The sequence below is a fragment of the Peromyscus eremicus genome, chromosome 14 (assembly GCF_949786415.1).
Source record: "Peromyscus eremicus chromosome 14, PerEre_H2_v1, whole genome shotgun sequence".
Lineage (NCBI taxonomy): Eukaryota > Metazoa > Chordata > Mammalia > Rodentia > Cricetidae > Peromyscus > Peromyscus eremicus.
In genome coordinates, this window is record NC_081430.1 from 49,307,287 (window position 1) to 49,331,765 (window position 24,479).

The 24,479-nt window shown below is 39.5% G+C and overlaps 1 protein-coding gene across 2 annotated transcripts in view; it reads right to left on the bottom strand.

Moving 5' to 3' along the window:
* The window catches only part of LOC131923818 (cation channel sperm-associated auxiliary subunit beta-like), a 176,708-nt gene that overhangs the window by 118,400 nt on the left and 33,829 nt on the right, over nucleotides 1-24,479 (bottom strand). For both annotated transcript variants that reach the window (XM_059279001.1, XM_059279002.1), the window contains exons 6-7: nucleotides 15,403-15,498; nucleotides 12,130-12,279 (exon numbers count right to left, since the gene is read on the bottom strand). In XM_059279001.1, coding sequence (XP_059134984.1) covers nucleotides 12,130-12,279; nucleotides 15,403-15,498 — 246 coding nt within the window. The remainder of the gene's footprint in view (nucleotides 1-12,129; nucleotides 12,280-15,402; nucleotides 15,499-24,479) is intronic.

Consider the following 24,479-nt stretch of genomic DNA (forward strand, 5'->3'; position numbering starts at 1 on the left):
GGCCTTGTATAACCTTTGTAAATGACTCAGTTTTTTTTCCTGGTTCCTCAACTCTGTCCCATGCATTCAAAGTTGCCGTTCGACATAGAATTAGGGTTTGGACATCATATAAACATTGTGTTTGTATTGAAGCATATTGGCCTTCTCCAATAAGCTGATCCTGGAAGACTTGTATACCTTTATCCCTCCATTGTTTTTCACATCCTCTTTGGACCACATTTGCCACTGAAGCTTTTGTCCAGGTTCTAAAACAGCATGTGTCAGCTCCCGCCAGTCCTGTGGTATAATCCTATTACAAGTTGAGCATGTGTTTAACATTTGCTTTACATATGGGGAATGCATGCCATAAGATACTATTGCCTCCTTAATCCTTCGTAAATCTAACATTTCAGTTGGAGTCCAAATATTTTGTGTATTCACTTGATCAGGTAGCTGCTGTATGGTTTCCAGATAAATTAAGGGTGATTGTGTGAAAACAGGCTTTCTTTCTGTAACCTTATGATCCAATCTTGAAACAACTTCACTGTTAATTTCTTCTGTCTGAATTTGAATTTCTCTATAATTCATTTTAACAGGTTTAACAGGTTTTTCTAAAACTTTTATCCTGGCACTTAAATTGACTATCTTTTTAAATAGTAAAATGAGGATAAAAAAGTAATAAAGTGCATAATTCGATCAACATTAATCTTCTCATATAGTTGTTCCATTGTCAGACTGCCTAAGTATTCAAACAAAGCCCAATTTCCTTCCAATGTACACATAAAACCCATTTTTTTAAATGTGGAAAAAAATTTCTCTTTTAAATAGTTTCCTTTAAAATATCTGATATCTTAATTGACTTACCAAGTCTGTGTAGAACAGTAGAAATCCAAGAGAATTTCTAAACAGCCACCTAGTGTCCGAGGTATGAATCCAGAGAGAGAGAGAGAGAGAGAGAGAGAGAGAGAGAGAGAGAGAGAGAGAAAGCGTAGCCACAAGTTCTGGCTAAAAGCTTAAATCCAGCCACGTGTTCCCTCTTGAGCTGAGTCAAACCTGGTCTTCGGCTTCCTTAAGCTCCCACCACGTGCATTGGCTTTACAGGCAGGGGCCCTGTTCAGCAGGACAGGCCTGAGTTGTTTGTAGCACCGGCTTTAAGCAAGTTGCTCCAGCTGTAGCTAACTGCTTGGGGCTATGGTCAGTCCGGCCTGAGACCAAGCCAACCTGGGCCCGAGCTAGGGAGCCGGGCCGCCCAGGCAGGAAACCGGACCTGCCGCCAAGCAAGCCAAGCCAAGCCAAGCAGTTTTTAATGGATTCTTGTCATGTTGGGCGTCAAATGTAGATGTAACCAATCGTCTTATTAAATAAGAAACACAGAGCCAATACAGAGATGAAAGCCAAGATGTCAGAGCAATAGCTAAGAGCTAAAAACCATACCCTTCACTGCCACTGTACCTCTCCAAAGGAGAGCTACTTCCTGTGTCTGTCTTTTTTTTTATAGTTTCTGTTCTGCCTTCTCATTGGTTGTAAACCCAACCACATGATCTCCTAGTCACTGCCTGTCTGTACAGACCTCCAGGTCTTCTATGGTTGGTATTGAGATTAAAGGTGTGTGTCTCCAATGCTGGCTGTATCCCTGAACACATAGAGATCTACCTAGCTCTGCATACCAAGTGCTGGGATTAAAGGCGTGCACCACCACTGCCCAGCTTTTGCTATGGCTTGCTAATAGCTCTGACCCCCGGGCAACTTTATTTATTAACATACAAATCACGTTTCAGTACAAATAAAATATTACTATACTCCACGCTGAATTAGATAAGGTTTTCTAGAACTGATAGAATGAATCTATCTATCTATCTATCTATCTATCTATCTATCTATCTATCTATCTATCTATTTATCTATCTATGTAACTTGCTTGTGCTTTCACAACCTACTCAGGCTTGATTACATATATTCCACTTCCATTTGCTAATAGATTGCTACTGTGCATATCTTACTTTATGGCTTGGTGAATCACTCAGATCATAATGAGCAGCTCAGTTTGCATGGTAACTTGGTGGCCTATTGTCAAATGTTCAGTTTTCACTAAAGCCCATTAGCATGCCAAGAGGTGTCTCTCAAAGACAGAATGGTTTCTACAGATGATGGTAGAGCCTTGTTCCAAAATCCCAAAGGTGCCTTCTGTGATTCTTCTGTAGGGGCCTGCCAAAGGCTCCAAACATCATTGGGTATGCTGCATCATATAGTCCATGTGGTAGAGCAGCCTTTCAAGCAGCTTGGACCTGTTGAAGAGCCTCTCCTGTTTCAGGCCCCACACAAAGCTAACAGCTGAGACATTTGGTATATGGGAAAGAGTAACACATTCAAATGAAGAATGAGAATCCAGAGGCCCACTAAACTTTGCGCTTCATTCTTGGTGTTTGATAGGGCCAGGTACAATAACTTATCCTTCTCCTTAGATGGAATATTTCTGTGTGTCTCACACCACTGCACTTCTAAAAATTTCACTGAGGTAGAAGGCCCTTGAATTTTGATTGGATTTATTTTCCATCCTCTGATATGCATATGTGTTATCAACAAGTCCAAAATTGTTGCTACCTCCTGCTCACTTGGTCCAATCAGCATAATGTCATCAAGATAGTGGACCAATGTGATATTTTATGGAAGAGACAGATGATCAAGTTCCCTTCTAAGTTATGACACAGGATGGAAGAGTTAATATGTCCTTGAGACAGAACTATAAATGTATACTGCTAGCCTTTACAACTGAAAGCAAATTGCTTCTGGTGGTCCTTATGAACAGGTACTATGAAAAGGCATTTGCTAGATAAACAGATGCATACCATGTACCAGGAGATGTGTTAATCTGCCCTAGTAAGGATACAATATCTGGTATAGCAGTTGCAATCAGTCATTACTGATAGCTTTTGATGGGTAACTGTCACTCTCCAAGATACATCTGTCTTCTGCATTGACCAGTTAGGAGAGTAAAAGGGAGATGAAGTGGGAACCACCACCCCTGCATCTTTGAAGTCTTTGATACCAGCACTAACTTCTGCAATTTCTCCTGGGCTGTGATAATTGTCTTTGATTCACTATTTTCCCTGGCAGTGGCAACTCCAGTGGATTCCATTTGGCCTTTACAACCATAATAGCTATCCTTCCACAAATCAGGGAACCAATGGGAATTCTGGCAACTTCTAAGTATATCTATCCCAATTATACATTCTGAAGTGGAGAATAACAACAGGATGTGCTGTGGGATGTATGGCAAATGTGTTGCTAATTAATCAATAAAACACTGATTGGCCGTTGGCTAGGCAGGAAGTATAGGCGGGGCAAGGAGGAGAATAAAGCTGGGAAGTGGAAGGCTGAGTCAGAGAGACACTGCCAGCCGCCATGATGAGAAACAGCTTGTGAAGATGCCGGTAAGCCACGAGCCATGTGGCAAGGTATAGATTAAAGGAAATGGATTAATTTAAGCTATAAGAACAGTTGGCAAGAAGCCCGCCACGGCCATACAGTTTGAAAGCAACATAAGTCTCTGTGTTTACTTGGTAGGGTCTGAGAGGCTGTGGGACTGGCAGGTGAAAGAGATATATCCTGACTGTGGGCCAGGCAGGAAAACTCTAGCTACAAGGATGATTCAGGAACCTACTGTATTCCTGTCTTCAGTCAAAACTCCATTAATCATCTGACCTCCCTAAACCCCTTCTTTAACTGGAGGGTCACAATGCTTCATGGGCTCACTGGGAATCAGTGTCAGTTCTGAACCAGTATCCAATAGACCCTGAAAAGCCTGATATTTTCTCTTTGCCCCAGTGTACAGTTGTCCTTGAAGAACGCCATATGTTGCTTTGGGGAAAGACTGAAGAAAGGCTGTGTAAAACTTCTAGGTATTTTAACAAAGTCTGTCTCAAGGAGGACTTGGCCTTCCCTTCATTCAAGGGGTTCTGGGTCTGTAAACTGGTTCAACTCTGGAACTTGGTTACCAGCTGGAGATTTCTTTTTGCTACAATCCAGAAGGAATGTATGTAGTGAGTAGCCATTCCAGCTTTGATCTGGAAGTTCCAACCCCCATTGAGGCTTCGGTAACTGTCATGCCTACAAGGCAGGGCCAAGAGAGGACCCTGAATACCCGATATCTGGATGCGCCGCCTCTTGGTTCCTGGTTCCTGGATGCTGGAGGTAGACGGAGCAGAGTTTTCCAGAGAACACTGCTGTACTGTGCCATGCCTTTGCTAGACCCTGCAACCTACCTATCAGTTCATTTTTAAGTTAGGCCACTAAATAAACCTCCCTTTTAACTACGTGGAGTGGCCTTCATAATTTCACCAATAAATGTAGCCTTTATTTCATTTGAGAATGTTTCAACTTACATAGATCAAACAAAACTGCAGTAGGCATCTTATCTATTTCATACTTGGAAATATCATGATTGAGTAACCAGTATTAAAGGTCCACACCAGTTATACCATCATAAAAATCATTCTGCCTGTGCTGCCCATTATGGGTCAGGTTATTATGGATATGCTGTCCATTATGATAACTATGATCACCTTGTCTTTGGCAATTCATTGCTACTACCAATCCCCCTGCTACTCAAGTCCCAACTAATCCCATTGCATTTAATTCATCCAATTGAGCAGGCAATGTTTCCAACCCAAAGATCTGGCACAAAAAAAATGGTGACAACAAAGCTCTTCAAATGTGCTGGTACCCCCTCCCCATTTTACATCTTTAAAGATCACTGGTGGGCATTCTGGGTTTTCCATTGTGAAGGATTAAGTTTTACACAGCATACCCACACTAACATTGCAATTTCCCTGAGCCTTAAAAGCCCTTTATCAACTCTAAGCCAAGCAGTATCCGGCATCCCCAACCCCTTTCAGGTAGGCCATCCTTTGACAAATGCCTCAGCCTACCATTCAAACAAACATTTGACACCTTCCAGGTAACAGTCCATTACTGAGAGGTAATATGGGTAGGAACTCAAGCAGGAACTTGAAAGCAGAAACTAAAGCAGAAGCCATGAAAAAGTGCTTCTTACCAGCTTGCTCCTCATGGCTTGTTCATCCTGCTTTCTTATATGTCTCAAGGCCACCTTTTCAGAGTTTGCACTTTTCACAGTGGACTGGGTACTCAAACGTCAACCATTTATTAAGAAAATGCTCAGCAGAGTTGCCTATAGGCCAATACTATAAAAGCATTTTCTCAATTGAGAGTCCTTCTTCTGAAATGAACTTTGGTGTGTTATGTTAACATGAAATCAGTCAGCATGGGAGGTAGGGGAAGGGTCTTATGTAGCTACAGCTGACTTTAAACTTGATATGTAGGCAAAGATAACTTTTAACTCCTCATCTTCTCATTATCACCTGTCAAGTGGTGTGGTTACATATGTCTGTATATTCCACTAGTTTTCTCACATACGGACAAGTTACTTTTATTAACAAAATACTGTCCCTTCAACAGAGATACATTTCTTTTTTTTTAAGTGATGCATAAACTCAAATTTAATCACTTTATTTTTATTTTCTGTGAATTCTTCTTTATGCAAATATCCATAAAAAATTTGTGCCCTTTGACCTGTCAGTCTATCTTGTTATAGTAATATGTAGTCCCCAGTTAGTGGACATATGGGTACAAAGAAAATCTTTTCCCCCTGTAAACATAAAGATACTCCTAGTTTAAGAATTCAATTTAGTCAGCAGTTCAAGAATTCAAGGGAAAATATGAATAAGGGAATCAAAGAGGGATTTTAATATTTTTGATTAAAAAAATTAAAAAGATTTGTGGCGAGAGCTCAATCAGTAGGGTACTTTCCATGCATGGTTGATAATTTGAGTTCTATTCCTTGTGCCCACCTAAAAAATAACCAGGTATAGTGGCATACCTATAATCCCAGACTAGGGAGGCACAGAGAGGATCATCAGTTCAACCAAATTGGTGAGATCTAGGTTCAGTGAGAGACCATGTCTCAAAAAGAACCTGAAGAGCAACTAAGTAAGTATACTTCTTATGGTCAATCTCTGGCCTCTCTATATATACCTGCACACAGTGGAATATGTACACACACACACACACACACACACACACACACACACACACACTCCAAAAAAAGAAAGATATTTGCTAAATCCTTTCCTCTTTACTACTTTCCTCTCATACTATTTATTCTCTCTCTCTCTCTCTCTCTCTCTCTCTCTCTCTCTCTCTCTCTCTCTCTCATTTACTTGTTCGTTCTTCCCCTCTTACTGTTGAGGTATTATGGCTCAGGATAGTCTAGAATTCACTAAGTCAGATAAGCTGCCTGCAACAATACTCCTGCTTCAGGCTCTGAGTGCTGGACACCATCCTCATATAACAAAATTCTCTTAGTGAGGGTTTCTATTGCTGTGAAGAGACACCATGACCATGGTAACTCCTATAAAGGAGAATATTTAATTAGAGTGGCTTACTTACAGTTTAGAGGTTCAGTCAATTATCATCATGGTGGGACATGGCAGCATGCTGGAAAACATGGTGCTGGAGAAGTAGCTGAGACGCAACAGGAAGTGGTGTGTCTCACTGGGTGGTATCTTGAGCATATATGAGACCTCAAAGCCTGCCCCCACAGTGACACACTTCCTCTAACAAAGTCACATCTCCTAATAGTGCCATTCCCTATGAGCTTATAGGGGCCAATTACATTCAAAATACCACATTACACTCCCCCCAATAAGCCTGTAACAATATCATAATGCAAAATGCATTTAGTCAAACTTCAAAAGTCCCCATAGTCTATAACAGTCTCAACAATGTTTAAAAGTTCAAAGTTCAAAATCTCTTCTGAGATTCATGTAATCTCTTAACTGTAATTTGCTATACAATCAAAATAGAAAAAACAGATCACATATTTCCAACATATAATGGCACATGATATATATTACCATTCCAAAATGCAGGGAAGGGAGCACAGTGAGGAAATATTGGACAAAAGCAAGAACAGAAACCAGATGAGCAAACTCCAAGCTCTGCAACTCCATATCTGATGTCAAAGAGCTCTTCACATCTCTAACTCATTTCAGCTTTGTTAACTGCAACTCACTTCTTTCCCTTGGTCTCTAGTGTCAGCAAATGACACAGACTTCAGTATGGTCTCTAGGCAGTACAGACCTCTGACATTGCATGGGCCATGGACCCCATCATAGCCCTCAGCAGCAGCACAGACCATGAACATCTGCATAACCTTCAATGGTACCACAGGCCATGGACATCAATACACATGTTGGCTGCAGTAGGACCATACACTCAGACATGGCCCTTGGCAGCAGCCCAGACCCAAACATCTCCATGGCCTTAGGTGGCAGTGCAGACCACCCACATCAATATGGGCCCCAGAGGTTACATAGCCAGAAGATATCAACATCACTTCAAGCTGTAGCAAACTACAGACATCCCCATGGCCTTTGGTGGCAACATGGGTCACAGAAATCAACACAGACTTAGCCTGCCAAAGGGCCACAGACCCAGACTTGGCCCTCTGAGGCAGCCCAGACCTGAACATTACCAAGGCTTCAATAGGCAGCAGAGACTACCCACATCAACATGGCCCCTGGTGGAAGCACAGCTCACGGACTTCAGAATAGTCTTAGACAGCTTACCAGACCAAGGATATCTTTCTGGTCTTGAGTGGTATCTCTGGCCAGGGATATCAACCCAGCTCCCAGCTGCTGTAAGACCATGGGCACCCACATGAACCTCCAGCTTTATCAGGGCCTGGGGCAGTGGATCACAGGTACTAAAGTGGCCTCCAGGGCTATTATGGACCATAGAGGTCATTTGAGGAGGTCCAAATGAGAAAATGAACCATTCTTCATCTTGGAAATCCTGTCATTGCTCAGAACCAGGATGATCATGTGGCTGGGAAGCTCTTGAGGGGCTGAATGAGAATGTGAGCTCCAGATTGCTGTATACCATCCTGTTGGCCCTATTCAGTCATGACATGTTCTCCCATCCTCTGAAGCCTCTGTCACAATTACCACCATTGTTGAGTCTCTAGTTCCACTTTTCTTCACCACTTAATCACCACTCCATTCCTCTATCTTCCCACCTCCACTGAAAATATTCATTCATCATCGTGGCATTGGAAACTGTAGTGTATCACATTATATATGTATATGCACAAACATATATACAAACACACATATATATACATATGCATACACACACATATATACATATGCATGCATCCATATATATATATATATATATATATATATATATATATATATATACACACACACACACACACACACACACATATTGCACAGACAGCTTTGCATGCAAATATTGGTCTAGGTTTCTGGTTTCTGAAGCACCATAAATACTGGACCATTGCCAAGATACTGGTTTCATATATTCTGCTGTTGCCCAGCCAGAATCAAGGTGATGTTGCAGCTAGGCAGGGCATCTTGGGGCAGGTTCTGTGCAAGCTCCTGGCTTTCACACACTTCTCTGTCCTCTATGTCTGCCACCCCAAGGCTCATCAGGTTTGACCTTTATGCTTGTAGCCTGCAGGCAGCTCTGTTATCCAGCAATCTCCATCTTCCAGCAGGGCAAGCACCTCAGGCTGCAGCTGCAATGGCTCCGTACTGGGGGTTGACTGTCCTATTCAGTTATGACATATTTCTGAGTGAGCTCCAGGACATCTCCCTGTCAAAAGTGTTGACCACTGGGCAGGACTTCTGTGCTTGTTGCCTGTGGGGCAAGCAGCACAGGTCACAGCTGCAGTGGCTCCATGCCAGGAGCCGGCCAGCAGGCCTAACCCTCGTCCCATTCCCAGAATACAATTTCTAGTGAAAGAATTTGAATGGCAAGTTAGGTAAGAAATGTGAATCAGATTAAAGAATGCCCCATGTGCAATGGGATGTAGCAAGTGGTCTGAGAGGCTGAGATTTCTGGTGTTGGCTGCTGGGGGACTCAAGAAGATATTTTAAGAGTGTTGTAGAGGGAATGCTGATAAGAAGTTTACTATTCTCACCACTGACTCCAAGTGGTATAAGGTCAGGAGGATTAACCAGGGTCTCATTAAGGAACTGTTGGGTAGGCTGTGGCAACTTGATTTGGCTTCAGAACAGTGGTGTGTATCTGGGCAGGGCAAGAAGATTTATCTAACAAATAGGTTACAAAAGCTGATTATGTTCTTAAAAGGTGAGTTGGACTCAGGATGTCAAGACTAGTCCTTGACTCCTCTGATTACCACATGGATACTCTGATAGAACATGAGGAGATGAGCATGACTGCTCTACTTTGGTGCATGGACAGCTAGTATCTGTGTCTGGATAAAAAGAAAGAGGTATCCATGGAACAAAGAAGGAAATGGGCTGAATTTTCATCTGGGTTGACATAGTGTCTAGTATAGGGACAGCAGAGGTAAGTAAGACAACATGATTTATGACTAAACTGATTCAGAAGCAGAAAACATTTAGACCTAGAGGTATGTTACAGACTCTAAGACATTAGGAAATCATACTAATTTGGAAGAAGACTATTTTTCTATTACTACGCTAAATACATTGACTGAATCTATTACTATATTGCAGGGTACAGTAAGGAAAGTTTTTATGTTTTGTTCTCAGTTTTTTCAAGGTTTGATCATTTATTTGTTACTGTTAAAGATGCTTAATTTTGACTGCATTAGGATTTAGAAGGAGAAACTATTCCTTGGATTGGTAGCATGTGTCTTTAATCCCAGGATTTGAGAGCAGAGGCAGGTGGATCTTGAGTTTAAAGCCAGCCTGGACTGCAGAGTAGGCTACCTACTAAGATCCTGTCTCAAAACAACAACAAATGAAGCAAAAGCTTTCATTGAGGACTATCTATGTTTCCGGGAAATCTGTTGCAGGTATTTTTCTTTGACTTTCTTCATTCTTTTAAAGCAAAGTTTCATTAGTTTTACAGCCTCTGCTGCTGTGGGATGGTCTGTATGTCAAATGTGTTGCTCTAATTGGTCAATAAATAAAACACTAATTGGCCAGTAGCCAGGCAGGAAGTATAGGCAGGACTAACAGAGAGGAGAATTGAGAGAACAGGAAGGTGGAGGGAAACACTGCCAGCCGCCGCCATGACAAGCAACATGTGAAGATGCCGGTAAGCCACGAGCCACGTGGCAAGGTATAGATTTATAGAAATGGATTAATTTAAGATGTAAGAACTAGATAGCCAGAAGCCTGAGCCATTAGACCAAACAGTTGAAATAATAGAAGTGTCTGTGTGTTTATTTTATAAGTGGGCTGTTAGACTGCTGGGGCTTGTGGGGCCCAGAAAGAAAACTCTCCAGCTACACTCTGCCTCACTTTTCTTGGTGTGTTGGGTTTTTTTTTCTTAGCAATTTCATAGTGTTTTTGTTGCAGGGCACATGTAGTAAAAGAAATGAATGTTGGGAGCTTTCAATCTAGGCTTCTTACCTTCTTTGTTTAAAGGCTTTTTGACACAACACTGAGGGAAACTATCTTCTTTAGAGAGATTGAAAAGTGTACATATTCTGCTAGCTTTTTAGAGCCTCAACTGGAAAAGTAGAATAGTATCTATCAGACCAGCAATCAATCAATTCTCTCTGTCTCTGTCTGTCTCTGTCTGTGTGTGTGTGTGTGTGTGTGTGTGTGTGTGTGTGTGTCTTCCAATTGATACAACTCAGATTGGCATCCACAAAGCATCCCTGAACATATTTGCACATTTTCTCCTCCATTCTTCTTGGCCTATAACATGAATGCCCCTTACTCAACAACAGGCACACTCTGCAGTGGATTCAGACACCTTGCTTAATGAGAAAACTTTGTCAGTCTGATAATATAATCCTTTCATTCTTCACCCAGAGCACCAGCAGCAACTTTTGTGATCATGTACTTCTCATAGGAAGTATGAAGTTTGCATTCATTGTCTACTTTGATGAGTTTCTGAAAACTGGTTGCTAGAAAGGAGATATTCAGCTTCATTTTGACACAACCAAGAATAAGCCATACCTTGAGTTGAAACTTGTAGCTTCACACATATTCTGACTCAGGAAGGGGAGAGAGGTTAGAGTTGAGTCAATGATTGACCATTCCTATGAAGTGAAGCCTTCATGAAATTCTGTAAATTATAGGATTTGGGAGCTTCTAGGTTGACATGCATATCCATGTCCTGAGAGATGGTGTAATGCAATGCCATGGAACAGAACTCCTGTGATTGGAACCTGTCTAGATCTTACTCTTGGTACCTCTTTGTTAGGCTCTTTACCTGCATTCTTTGTTTTACATACCCTGGTAAATATGCATGGGAGTTATCCTAAGTTTTTTGAACAGTCTAACAAATTCTTGAATTTAAGAAGGGACTTATAGGATTCTTCAATTTATAACAGCCAGGTTAGAAGCACAGGTCACAACCTGGCACTTGTGACTGGAATCTGAAATAGGAGGTAGAGTCTTTTTAACTTGTGAGAGTTGATGCTGACTCTACCTATTGCCAGAGTTGAAGTGAATCACAGGATACCCACTTGGCATCTTCAGTAAACAGAAAAATTGCTCAGTGTGAGAAATCCATACATTTAATGCCACAAGTGTGATAAACAAGCATCTATAGAAAAACAGCTATTTTTCCTCCATATGCCATTAGATATTTAACAATAATTGAAAAATACATATGTATAAATACAATAAGATAGTGTCTCAGGAATAACAATATTGATTTATGCATAGAAGAAATAAAGAGACAGACTAGAAGCAATAAACAAGCTCTGGGAAGATGCAACAAGCTTACAAAGAACAGGTGAATCAAGGTAGCTACTGAATGGTTGATTGATTTGGTTAATTGGTTTTGAAACAAGCTCTAATAAGTGGCTCAGGTTAACCTTAAACTCAACTCAACTGCTCTGCCTTAGACTGCCAAATAGCTGGGATTCTAGGCATACACCCTCATGCCCAGTTTGAAGTCACCATTCAAATGACAAAAGGCCACAACATAGGAGTATCTCTCCTAGCATATCACACTGGCAAGTAGAAGAGGTGGAGTGACAAACAATAGATTTTACTCTCTGTATGCATTTAGTGTGTATTTCCACTTAAAACCACCCTTAACAAATATAAAACAACTGGTTATTTCTAACGTCCAATCAGACTGTAAACTTACCATTATATGTCGAGTTCAAAATAAAGCCAATTAATGCCACATCATTGGCACAGGGGCACTTTGCCACTTTGATGTCTATCATGTGTGGAAACAATTTTTTGACCTGTGAGTTACTCATTTTAGATCCAAGAGTCCACTGCAGAATAGGCTCTGTGGAAGACAAATTTAGGCATTTAAACATGGCAGTACTCTTGAAACTGGAACATCAGTATTTTTCTTTAAAGGTTTTGGAAAAACTATGTAAAGGAAATATTTGGTTGTCCAAAGCAGGTAGGGGATATAGTAGAGGCTGGAGAGATAGTTCAGTGGTTAAGAACACTGTCTGATCTTTGAAGGGACCTGGGTTTGATTGCCAGCACCCAGAGAGCAGCTCAGTATTGTCTGAAGCTCCAGTTCTAGCAGATTCAGTACTTTCTTCTGGCATCTCAGGGCACCAGGTACACAGCTGATACAAACATGTGTACTGGCAAAACACCTATAAACATAAAAACTTTATACATGAGTATAATATGATCTCACTCTTCATCAGTTAAAAATGGGTCAGTTTTTATTATGCAAAGGAGGAAGAATGAAATTTTCTTGATAATACTCTGGAGAAAGGTCATACTGCTGAAGAACACTTAGGATGAAAATTAGGAATTTAGCCATATATGGAAATTACATGGTCACATGGTCTGTGCTTAGATTACAAGTGCTGAAACACAGAACAGGGATATTTATAATTGAGGGATCTGGTTCAAAATCATACATTTCCTTTTGCTCCTTTTGCAATCCCATCAAAACAACAGTAGGTAAATAAAAAGGAGAATAAACCCAGAGTATATACAGAGAAAAGAGACGTTTTCATCAGTGAACAAGAGACCAAGGTCTCTAGGGAATAGGTAGAAGTTGGGAATAGACTAACAATACAAAAAAAAATCCAATGTGAGACATCTTCAGCCTATCAAACACTGCATATCACCTTCCTATGGAAAATCAGGTGGTATTTTTCATTTTGTTTTTTTTTGTTTTGTTTTGTTTTTTAAATTCCCCTGCTTTTGTTTTCACCAAGCTCTCACTTAGAAGTTTCCTGCTTTTCTCCATATCTGTTCTTCCCTCTATGAGAAGCATTCCATGAAATGCAAGAAGGGGTGGGGCTCTCCTCAGGATCTCAGTGTATTCCTGAGCATCACTGCAACTCTTATTTACCAGGCTGGAGTAGGCAATGATCCTCTTTGGAAAACTTAATCAGACAAGGGCTACAATTTTAAAACTTACAATACCTACATGGATATGAAATTACTTGAAGCTAAAGTCAAACTTCTATATATAAAAACAGGAATTCTCTTTTCTCCTGGGGAAAATGAACATTGAAAAAACACAAACAAACAAAAAAAAAAACCACTTTCTTATTTAAAAATTTCAAAAGAAAAACGTTTTTCCTGTGTTGGAAAAATCAGAGACCAACGTAACAGAAAAGCACAAAAGCGGTCCAGGTCAACTTGAAAGAATACTACTGTGTGATTTTAAAAACAATCAAAGAACTTCTAACAACAGAGACACTTAATAATCAGTTCTTAGCTGTTTATATTCTACAATGCAGTTCTAGCTCCTCAAACTTTCAGAAAAAATCAACTGCGTCTAGACCCAAATACCTTGGGAAACTTCCTCTTCCCTTCCCCCTACTTTGTGTAAAGCGAGAAAAGCAGTTCAGTTTCTCTCTGTTTGCTTATTATGCAGTCTAGCTACAGCCAGAAGGGGAAAGAAACAATGTCAACTACAGTAACTCAGCAGGAAGTTGCTCAGGACTTCAGAGAATCTTCTGGTAAGGAGCTGACTTCATAGGCTGCAATGTGTTTGCAGGCCATTCATACCAGACCTTAGAGAACAAGAAGTTCTGGATTGACAGTGCCTCTGACTTTAAGAAAAAGCTGCTTGGGGTCAGATGCTGTATTTTAAGTGGTAAGAACTGGAGAGTGTTAGTGATCTAAAAGCCTCAGGTGAGTGAGAAATTGATTAGGAATGTTGATTTGACTAATAAAACATGTTTGGTAAGCTTCTGGTAGGATCAACACACTGACCCTTTTAGTTAATTACCACTTTTCAACTGCAGGGGAACTGACTTGCCTATGGAAACTTACATTCCCAAAGTTTCCCCTGTTTGTCCTTTGAAGTCCCTAACCTTCATCTGCCACTTGCACAGTCTCTACTCCTGCAGAGACTGAGGCTCTTCAATTGTTCTGATTAAGGAACAATTCTGTTTCTGGGGGGGGGGGGGAACCAAAAAAACTAGAGAGCAATTAAGGTTTGTCTGCTGCCAAGTGAGAGAGAGAAAAGTAGTGACCAATGTGAAGGTCACTGTTGACCTGTGATTAAAAACAGTTCATGTATACGACACAGAATTTAGACACACAGCTTGGGTCTATTGCAGTCTGTATTAGATATGAAGCAGCACAGACAGGATTTTTAAACATCTCTTGTGAGGTTAGTAGTGAATAAAGACTTAGAACCACACCCTCACCTTTCTCCTTGACTCCCACTTCCTTGTGTTGCTCCTCCTATCTCTAACTTCCAGGAACGGATACTGCTCTGCTTGATTGCTCCAGAAGAAGCAGAAGGTTCATCCTTGATGCTCCACTTCCCTCACCCCTGGCTATCAGGAATCCCATCTGCTCTACTTACAAAGTGTATTCTTTGGGCTGCTACTGCTCACCTTCTGCACTGCATGCACCACAGCCTGAGGTTTACAGGCAGCTCTTGGGTGTGGTGATACAACAGCTGCTAGCCATGGCCTTTATTCCATTCCTGCCATCCTTCCCCAAGAGTAGGTCTCTGGCTGACAAGCACCCAACCCTGGGACCTTTTCCAAAGCTTAAGTCAGAATGTATCACCTTCCTACTCAATGTACTCAATTGATGCCTTTTTGTTATAGCTAGTAAAAAGCCCCCACTTTTCCCACAATCCCTGCCAGCCTTTTCAAACTCAGGGGACACCAACCACGCCATCATTTTCTGTGCTTCAGCAAGAAGGGGTCCTCTCAGCTCCTCAAACAGACCAATCTCATTTCTGCATACTGCCATATATATATATATATATATATATATATATATATATATATATATATATATATGTGTGTGTGTGTGTGTGTGTGTGTGTGTGTGTGTGTGTGTGTGTATCTTGTTTGTGCCATCAGACTGTGGTTGTGGCCCTCTAGGAATTGGCACTGTGTGGTAGTCATCAAAGTTTTTCCAAACAGTATGTGAATTCCATTCTACTTTATGTGCTGATATTTACCTCGGACAAGATCCAGTAGGGTCCCTTCAGTATCATAAATGTTTAATCCTTTATGCATTGTGACCTTTATTATCCATTCTTCTACAGCTGCGATGTCTAAAAACAAGAGATAAACAACTTTTTACATGTCATGTTGATGAAATGGAAGAATGTTAACACTACCAACAACAATACCTTTTCCTTTTACAGTCATTTTCACTACATCTATGTGTCACATTTCACATATTTTTCTGAAAACTTATTTTCTGGTGAAATAATGGAAAAGAATCATGAAATGATTTTACTACCACAGCAATGTATCTTAGTGGTAATAAATTTAGATCCTAATTTCTCTCCAACAGCTACAATGAGGTAAAAAGTATCATATCCTTTTTGTGAAACAGTATAATATTATTTTAAAGTACCTGTCAAAGAAAAGTACAGGACTTGAGGGTGGCAATATTGAATTTCACTAAATATGTAAGAAAGGATTAACAATAATTTCTTATCAAACTAGTGCCCATAATGAAGCAGAAGGAATACTTCTAAACACTTTGTACAAGGTCAGTATCACCCTGATACCAAATCAGATAAGGGCTGACCATAAAGAGAAAATGCCAAGTCAACATTCCTGATAAACCTTAAGGTAACATATCCTCAAAAAAACACCAGGAACTGAAGAGATTGCTCAGTGGTTAAAAGCCCTTGCTGCTCTTATAGAGGATTCAGGGTCAGTTGGCAGCAACCACAGAGCCACCACAGCCACCTGAACCTCCATTTCCAGGGTTTCAAACACTCTATGCAGGCCTATGTGAGCTCTATACCCACATGGTTCACATGCATATGTATAGACAAAACACTCACATAAAATAAGAATAAATAAATCTTTAAAAATACTAGAAAACATAAGTCACTAGCACAGTAAAATGATCATTCACCATTGAACTTATCCCACAGTTTCAATGATAGTTCAATAACAAGAAAGCAAATAGATTTTAAGATGGGCAGTTCTCAGAAGACATGTAAATGGCCAGCTAGTATACAAAACATTACTAATATCCATAGAAATGTGATTGAAATCCATGACATGACATCATCTTATGAATAATAGAATGTCCATAACCAAAAAGACAAAAGTTAATAAGTGTTGGTAAGGATGTTGGGAACTAGTAACCCTTCAACTCTGTTATAGGCATGTAAATTAATGTAGCCAATCAGGGAAAACAGTGTGGAGACTTCTCAAAATATTATAAATAATCCAGCAATCCTACACTGGGTATGTAGCCAAAGGCAGTGAGATCAATGTGTCAAGGAGATGCCTGTCTGTAGCCATCTTTTTTTTTTGTAGTACTATTCACCATAATCAGAACAGTCACCCAAAATGTCCATTTTCATTGGCATGAATACCAAAAATGTAGTACACCCACACTCATATGAATACTATGAAATCTTATTATTTGAGATAACATAGATGAATCTAGAGAACATTATATTAGGTGAAATAACCCATGCATACTCATTTATATGTAGAATGTAAAGAATTTGCTTTTATAGGACAGAACTGAATGGTGGTTCCCAGAGTCTTGGGTGTTTAGGTGCTAGGGAGAGATAAGAGGTTGTCATGAGCACATAATTATTCTATTATATTATAAATAGGAGGATGGAAAGGGCCAGAATATGAAGACAAAAGATAGAAATAAGTGAGATATTGTTGGGGTTAGATATCCTTGGGAGAGATGATAGGTAGTGAGGAGAGAAGACTTGGTGATGACTACATATGGCCATAGAGTTTCTGCCCTTGATGAAACTATGAAATAAAAAAAAATATGAATGGCTAATATTTCACTAAGAATAAAATCCCTGAAATATATTGTATAAGAGTAGATGGTAATTAGTTAAAATATATAGTAAAACACTGAAAAAATGAAGACATAATGTCCCAATAGTAGAGGTAAAATGGAATCATAAAAGAAATTTACATAAAATGAAGACAGAAAAGGGGAAATAGTAAATCTGAAGGTAACTAACAGGTAAGTAAAACTTTGTTCCATTTGCAAGATGGTAGATTTCTTTTTCTTTTTCTCTTTCTTTCTTTCTTTCTTTCTTTCTTTCTTTCTTTCTTTCCTTCCTTCCTTCCTTCCTTCCTTCCTTCCTTTCTTTCTTTCTTTCTTTCTTTCTTTCTTTCTTTCTTTCTTTCTTGCTTGCTTGCTTGCTTTTGGTTTTTTCGAGACAGGGTTTCGTTGTGTAGCTTTGCACCTTTCCTGGAACTCACTCTGTAGCCCAGGCTGGCCTCCAACTCACAGAGATCCACCTGCCTCTGCCTCCTGAGTGCTGGAATTAAAGGCATGCACTACCACCACCCAGCTAAGATGGTAGATTTCAATAGAATCAAATAAACAATTATGTTAAGTGTAAATGGTCTATAATAACAATTGAAAAACTGAGTTCTCAAGAGATGAAACAGAAATAGCTGAGAAATACTTTAAAATGTTCAAAGTATGTAGATATCAGGGAAACGCAAATTAAATCTACTTCCAGATTTCATCTTACCCCTGTCAGAATGGCCTAAGCTGTGGATACATAATAGAAGAACTAATTGTCAAAATTGTGTCTATAGTAAAAATATTTCACTTTACACTAATGAAAGTACAATTTAAAGAGTAAAATTTAAGATGAGCTTTTAGTAAAAATAAATAAATGAATAAATCATAAAACATTTAAAAAAAAACTCCATTAGTTCAGACATACAGGTTCCATACAGTATGGCTGTATGAGGACAACCTTGGGTATCAATCTGTGACTTTCACCTTGTTTGAAGCATGGTATCTTTTTTGATATTTTGTAGGGCAAAGAAGTCTCTGGGGATTCTCCTGTCTCTACTACCATCTCTCCATGGGAACACTGGAATACAGGTGCACACTACAAAGTCAAGCTTTACATGGCTCCTAGGGCTCTGACCTCAGCTCCTCATGCTTATGTGGAAAGCATTTTACTGTAGAGTCAATTTTTAGTAGATGAATAAAAGATAAAGACAGTGATATAGTCCATGTCATCTCTCACAGCTACAGTTTCTGTCTTTATTGTTGACCTTTCCTTATCTGTCACTTCTGCCCTATCCTCACCCCTCATCATTTAGTAGGGCACACTGTTACCCCATAGTTAGAGAGGTAGGTCTGCACAAGTTCTATTCCACTCTCCCAGTGTTCCTTTGGATGCATATTTTATTGGCACGTAAGTAAATTTTGGACCAACAATGAGCAAAGTGATGATAGTCTCCTGGGAATCTGGAATTGGGCTGATCTCTAGGAAAAAATATATAAAGATTCAAAACTACTAAGTTAGCTTTAGAAAGCCAGTCTTCAGAGAAAGAAAATAGATTCTAGAAAACATAAAAAGTTAAGCAAGGCATGGTGACAGTATTTCCTGGGTTCTCAATTGCTTTCTATTTCTTATTTGTATTTCCTTTGTGTAACGTGGCTGCATTTTTGTCATTGGTTTCTACAAACTAAAATTTCTTAGCTGGGTGTGGTATGTGCCCTTAGAAGGCAGATGAAAGCAGATCTTTGTAAATTCCAGGCCAGCCAGGGCTACATAGGGAGATCATGTCCCTAAAAAAATAAAAGCAAATAAGTAAATGAAATAAATTTAAAATGGAAAAAATGAGAGAGTGCCTTATTGCAGAGTGTGGAGTGAGGGCAATGCTGAGGGAAGAAGGAAAGAAGAGGTATAACACCAAGGATTAAAAAAGCCATAGGGAATCATATTATTTTACATTTGCCTGAATTACATACAATATATGGAAGTGTATGTATATACAACATGCACATACACATAGGATAAATGAAGTTACTCTACATGGGGTGCTAAAGCTTCCCACATAAGCCACAGACTAATAAAAACTTCAGAACCAGGCATGAGAAACTTCCTCTTGAGGTTCTGTTGGTCTACGGAGACCAAGCAACTCCCAAAACAATATAGGCTATTGCAGTTGCCTTTGGTTGTCTCTCAGAATCTAAAGGTAAGTCCTTGATTCTGAAGACACCACATATTTTAGTTATGGGACTTGGTGTAACCAGCCAGCTCCCAAATAACGACATGGAGACTTATTATTAATTATGAAAACTCAGCCTATAGCTTAGGCTTTTTCCTAACTAGCTCTTATAACTTAATCTACGTTTTATCACATGGCATTACCTCTCTCCTATCTTGCACCCTCTATTTCCTCTCTCTGTCTCCTAACTTCTCCTTCCCCTTTCCTCTTCCTCTTCCTTTCTCTCTCCAGAAATCTCATCTATACCTCCTGCCTAGCAATTGGCCATTCAGCTCTTAGTTAAACCAATCACAGCAATATATCTTCACACAGTGTACAAATATCCCACAATATTTCCCCCTTCTTATCTAAATAAAAAGGAAAGGTTTTAATGCTACCATAGTAAGACTATATAAAATAAGAATAATTATCAGGTAAGAATTACATTCATAATGCCCATTCCACTTATATTTGGCAACTTTGGAGAAAGTACTTTTACCTATTCTATCTTGGTGAATTTAAAGTTTTATACCTAAGCCATTTGCTATTAAAACTTGTATTACCATCCTAAAACTATGTTTTTAGACCCCCAAAACATTTTTTAGATAAACAATTCAATCTTTTATACCTCTCAACCTTCTATACTTTACACTTCTTTTTTGAGTTTCTTTTCTGAATTTGTTAACAAGAAAAACTGTAACTATAACTATATAGTATTAGACTCCATCAAAGACCCCAGAGAGATACAATATTACCTGAGTAAATAGGAAGTGCAGAGCAAGCAACTTTCAAACCTATAGAAATGACAGAGACAGCTGGCTGCCTGGACAGTCACCCATGGTTCCTCTGCAATGTTGGGACATCCATCTTTTGCCTACAGGCTTAGAATATCTGACAGACTTTTTTGTGAATCAGGAAAGTTTTGAAGGACTATCCAATCTTGTCTTCACAAAGGTCAGTTGTATTCTTCTTTTGTGTCCTGCTTGTCCAATTTGGACAGCATACTGTCAGCAGTCAAGGCTAAGACAGTTTCTTGCCCAGTGAATAACTCTGCCACAATAAAAGTAAACTCCCTATGGAGGTTCTTTGATTCCCACCATCCCTTTTTGAAGTAGATTGGTGCTTTGAGGAGCAGATGTATCTCACTGTCATGAAAAGCCTATTGTTCTTAAAGCATTTTAAATGTCATATTCTGTAGGTCATTGAAGTGTTTGAAGACCATCTATCTATTTAAAATATATCTCTACTAGACCTTGAAAACATACCTAACATGATTACAGGTTTGATTATTATAGATGACTAACTACTAAAATGGATTTTTAATTATCCTAAATAGTTTATAATAATAACTTTCAAGGATAGAAGTTTACATTACTTTGTTAAATGAACTGCATAGGTACAATATCTTAAATAAAAGTAGAAACACACACACACATATAATAAAAATAATGAAATTTTTATCTATACACAAAAATATCTTAAATAAAAGTAGAAACATATGTAGAGTATGTTCTGACAAAAATAACCTTAAGTTTGCATCAATACACAAAAATCTATACAATCTAAAATATTTGAGAGTAGTAGTTTTTTTTAGTTTGAAAATAGATTCAATAGTCTACCTTTTATCCTAAGATTTCTATATCACCTCTTTTTCTTTTCAGAACTAGATCTCTGAATCTAATTTACTTTGTTCAGCTTTTTTTCTGACCATGACCAATAACAACTTTTAACCAGTCTCCCTAAACAATGAAAAACATCTATAATCTACCAAATGACCAAAAAAACACCCACCCCACCTCTTTGGAATGTGGGCATTACATTCTTAAAATTACTTCCTGTTGCCTGGGGATGATAGCTTTTTTAGGGGACCCTGAGAACATGGAGATAATGGTCAAGTCCTGGGAAAACTAGCTGTAATATTTTTGTTTGTTTGTTTGTTTGCTTGCTTAGGCTCTGTTTGAGGGGAAAGTGTAGAGCTGATCTGAACTCTTGGCTGGAATACTCTGTGAGGCTGGTCCATCTTGGCTAGCAGCTTTGAAGTTGTTCTGGATGCAGAATTCTGAGAAAACTGCAACTGAGGCATTCTGAGAGGCTGGATCATCTGGGCTATTGCTTTTATTGGTGTAAAGTCCTGTTCTTCTTTTTCTGACAACACACAAACTTTTCTTTTTTCTTTTTTTGGTTTTTCAAGACAATGTTTCTCTGTGTAACAGTTCTGACTGTCCTAGAACTCATTTTGTAGATGAGGCTGCGCTGAACTTAGAGATCCACCTGCCTCTGCCTCCCTACATGCTTGGAATAAAGGCATGTGCTCCCACCACTCAGCAACACACAAATATTTAAAGGTAACATATATATCTGTATTAATACAAGTATGGAATGTATAGTGTGTACAAGTCAGCTAAAGATGATTTTTTTGTTTTATGTTTGAGCAGGTAAAAGGCATTTGCTAACTTTATGTGTGTTTGTACCATATAACCAAACTGTAATATAAAAGTATGGCATGTAATTAATAAGTCATAATGACTCTGTAACAAACAAGATTTATCATGTGTCATCCAGTCTCAGAGCCATTCCCAAGCTGAGGTATCAGCATACATGTCACCTATCTTGTAGTCTTTTCTGTCTTCCTTTCTCATGTCTGTAGCCAAGATCATCAGGAGGTCCCCCTTGGTCAAATCTGATCTCTATTTACTTTGAAGGAATCCACAGCCTTTCATTTCCTGTGGAAACAAAGGCATAACCTCTCCCCTAACACAATTCATTTCTCGACTTCCATCCTGAAGCCAAAACATTTTTAAAATATATAGGCTGGTTTAATCCAGCAGTCCTTTCCATAATCCAATGTCTCTCAGCAGCTGTTATTTGCTCATCAACATTCAAAAAATTCCAAGTCAACAAAGTACCATGCAGGATCCAGATGCTCTGTGTATTTCCCATCTTTATGTGGCTTATTTTTTTTATATTACTTTATTATTTCTTTAAAAATTTTACTTTATTGTTTTTAAACTATTTTTTTCTATGATTGTTTATACTCATTTTCTTTTCTCTCTTCAGTATCTAAGCACGTTTTTATACATATGGTCTCTATTTAGAGGTTTGCTGTATCTGGACCTGGCTTTACTAAGTGCCTGCATCATAATCTGACCACATGAGACAGATCTTAAACTGCTGTCAGCTGCTGAGTGACTCAGCTTAGCACTTGGCACTGGTGCATGGGGATGGCAGCTAGCTCCAGGCTTCAGGTAGCAGACAGGAATCTCTGTATGTTGCTGAGTACTGACCCACCTGAGAAACTGCAGGACTAGGAATCCACATCTGGCTCCTTGTCCAGAACTTTTCTTAGCTTTTTCAGACCCTATATTTGGATATTCAAACCCCATGTTAGGTGTCATATGTAACAAGATTTCTCTGTCTCACCAGCCAACTCCAAAATAATGTCATGGAGATTTCTTATTAATTATGAAAGCTCAGCCTATATAGCTTAAGCTTGTTCTTAACTAGCTCTTATAACTTAAATTAACCCATTTATATTAATTTATGTTCTATCACATGGCATTATGTTTCTTCCATCTTGTACCTCCTGTTTCCCTTCTGTGTATTTGGCTTCTCCTGTCCCTAGATTCCTTCTCCTCTTCCATTCTCTCCCTAGAAATTCCACATATACCTCCTGCCAAGCTATTGGCCATTCAACTCTTCATTAAGTCAATCACAGCAATATATCATCACACAGTGTACAAATATTCCAAAACAACTTGAAGGAATAAAACTGGATCTGATCCAAAGGTTCCTCCCTGAGGACTACCCATCATAGTAATGGAAGGAGTTATGCAAACTGCCAAGAGAGAAACCCAATCAGTAGTTCTACCAAGTTGTGATGCCTGCAAATCATAACAATGACCAGCACAGCAAGCTATCCCTAGAGGTGCCAAAGTGGCACTTGTATCTTGGTAGTAGCTAACAGCTGACTAATTGGACTAAAAGCTCACATAGTAGTAGGGAAATAATGCTGAGTATTGTGCACTTAGCTAACTACCTGTGGCTCATGAAGCCATGGAATCTAGAGGAGGACCTATTACTACTATTTTTCCAAATCACTATAATCTCTAATTGTATTATTTTCTTCTTCTTCTTCTTCTTCTTCTTCTTCTTCTTCTTCTTCTTCTTCTTCCTCCTCCTCCTCCTCCTCCTCCTCCTCCTCCTCCTCCTCCTCCTCCTCTTCCTCCTCCTCTTCCTCATCCTTTTGAGACAGATTTCTCTGTGTAACCGCTCTGGCTGTCCTGGAACTCTTTTTGTAGAGTAGACTGGCCTCAAATTCATAGAGATCTGCCTGCCCATGCCTCCTTAGTGCTGAGATTAAAAGTGATGTCACCATGCCTGACTTCTAACTGCATTCTTAGTACTTTTCCTTATAGCCACAGATACATGTAGCTCTTGCCTCTTATCAAAGAGGCTTCTTTTTGCAGCAAAGACTATTAGAGAAAGTCATAATTGGTCAAAATGTAGAGAACAACAGACCATGGGGTCCTGTGGGATGGTCTTTCTGTACACTGTGATTTTGTGTTGTTACTATTGGTTAATAAAGAAGCTGTTTTGGCCCATGGCAACACAGGATATAGCCAGGTGGGAAATCCAAGAGAGATACAGGGAGAAGAAAGGTGGAATCAGAGAGACACTGAGTGCTGCCAGGGGAACAAGATGAAATGGAACACTGGTAAAGTCACGAGACATGTGGCAATACCCAGATTAATAGAATTGGGTAAATACAAGATGAAAGAGCTAGATAGCTATAAGCCTGAGCCATAGACCAAACAGTCTGTAATTAATATAAGCCTCTGTGTGTTTATTTGGAACCAAGTGGCTGCAGGACACAGGAAAACTTCTGGCTGCACATAGAGTGCCCAGCTACATGTATAACACAACTGTGGGAGCCCGTTCTCGGGTTCCTTGTGGCTTTACCCAGCAGGTCCTCATAGAGGATGATTAGACCACGGGCCTGAGTGCAGGTGTCTGAGATGGTCTGCTGTGCTGTGCTGGGGGAGGAGGTCTTTTGCTCCACCCCTTGGCG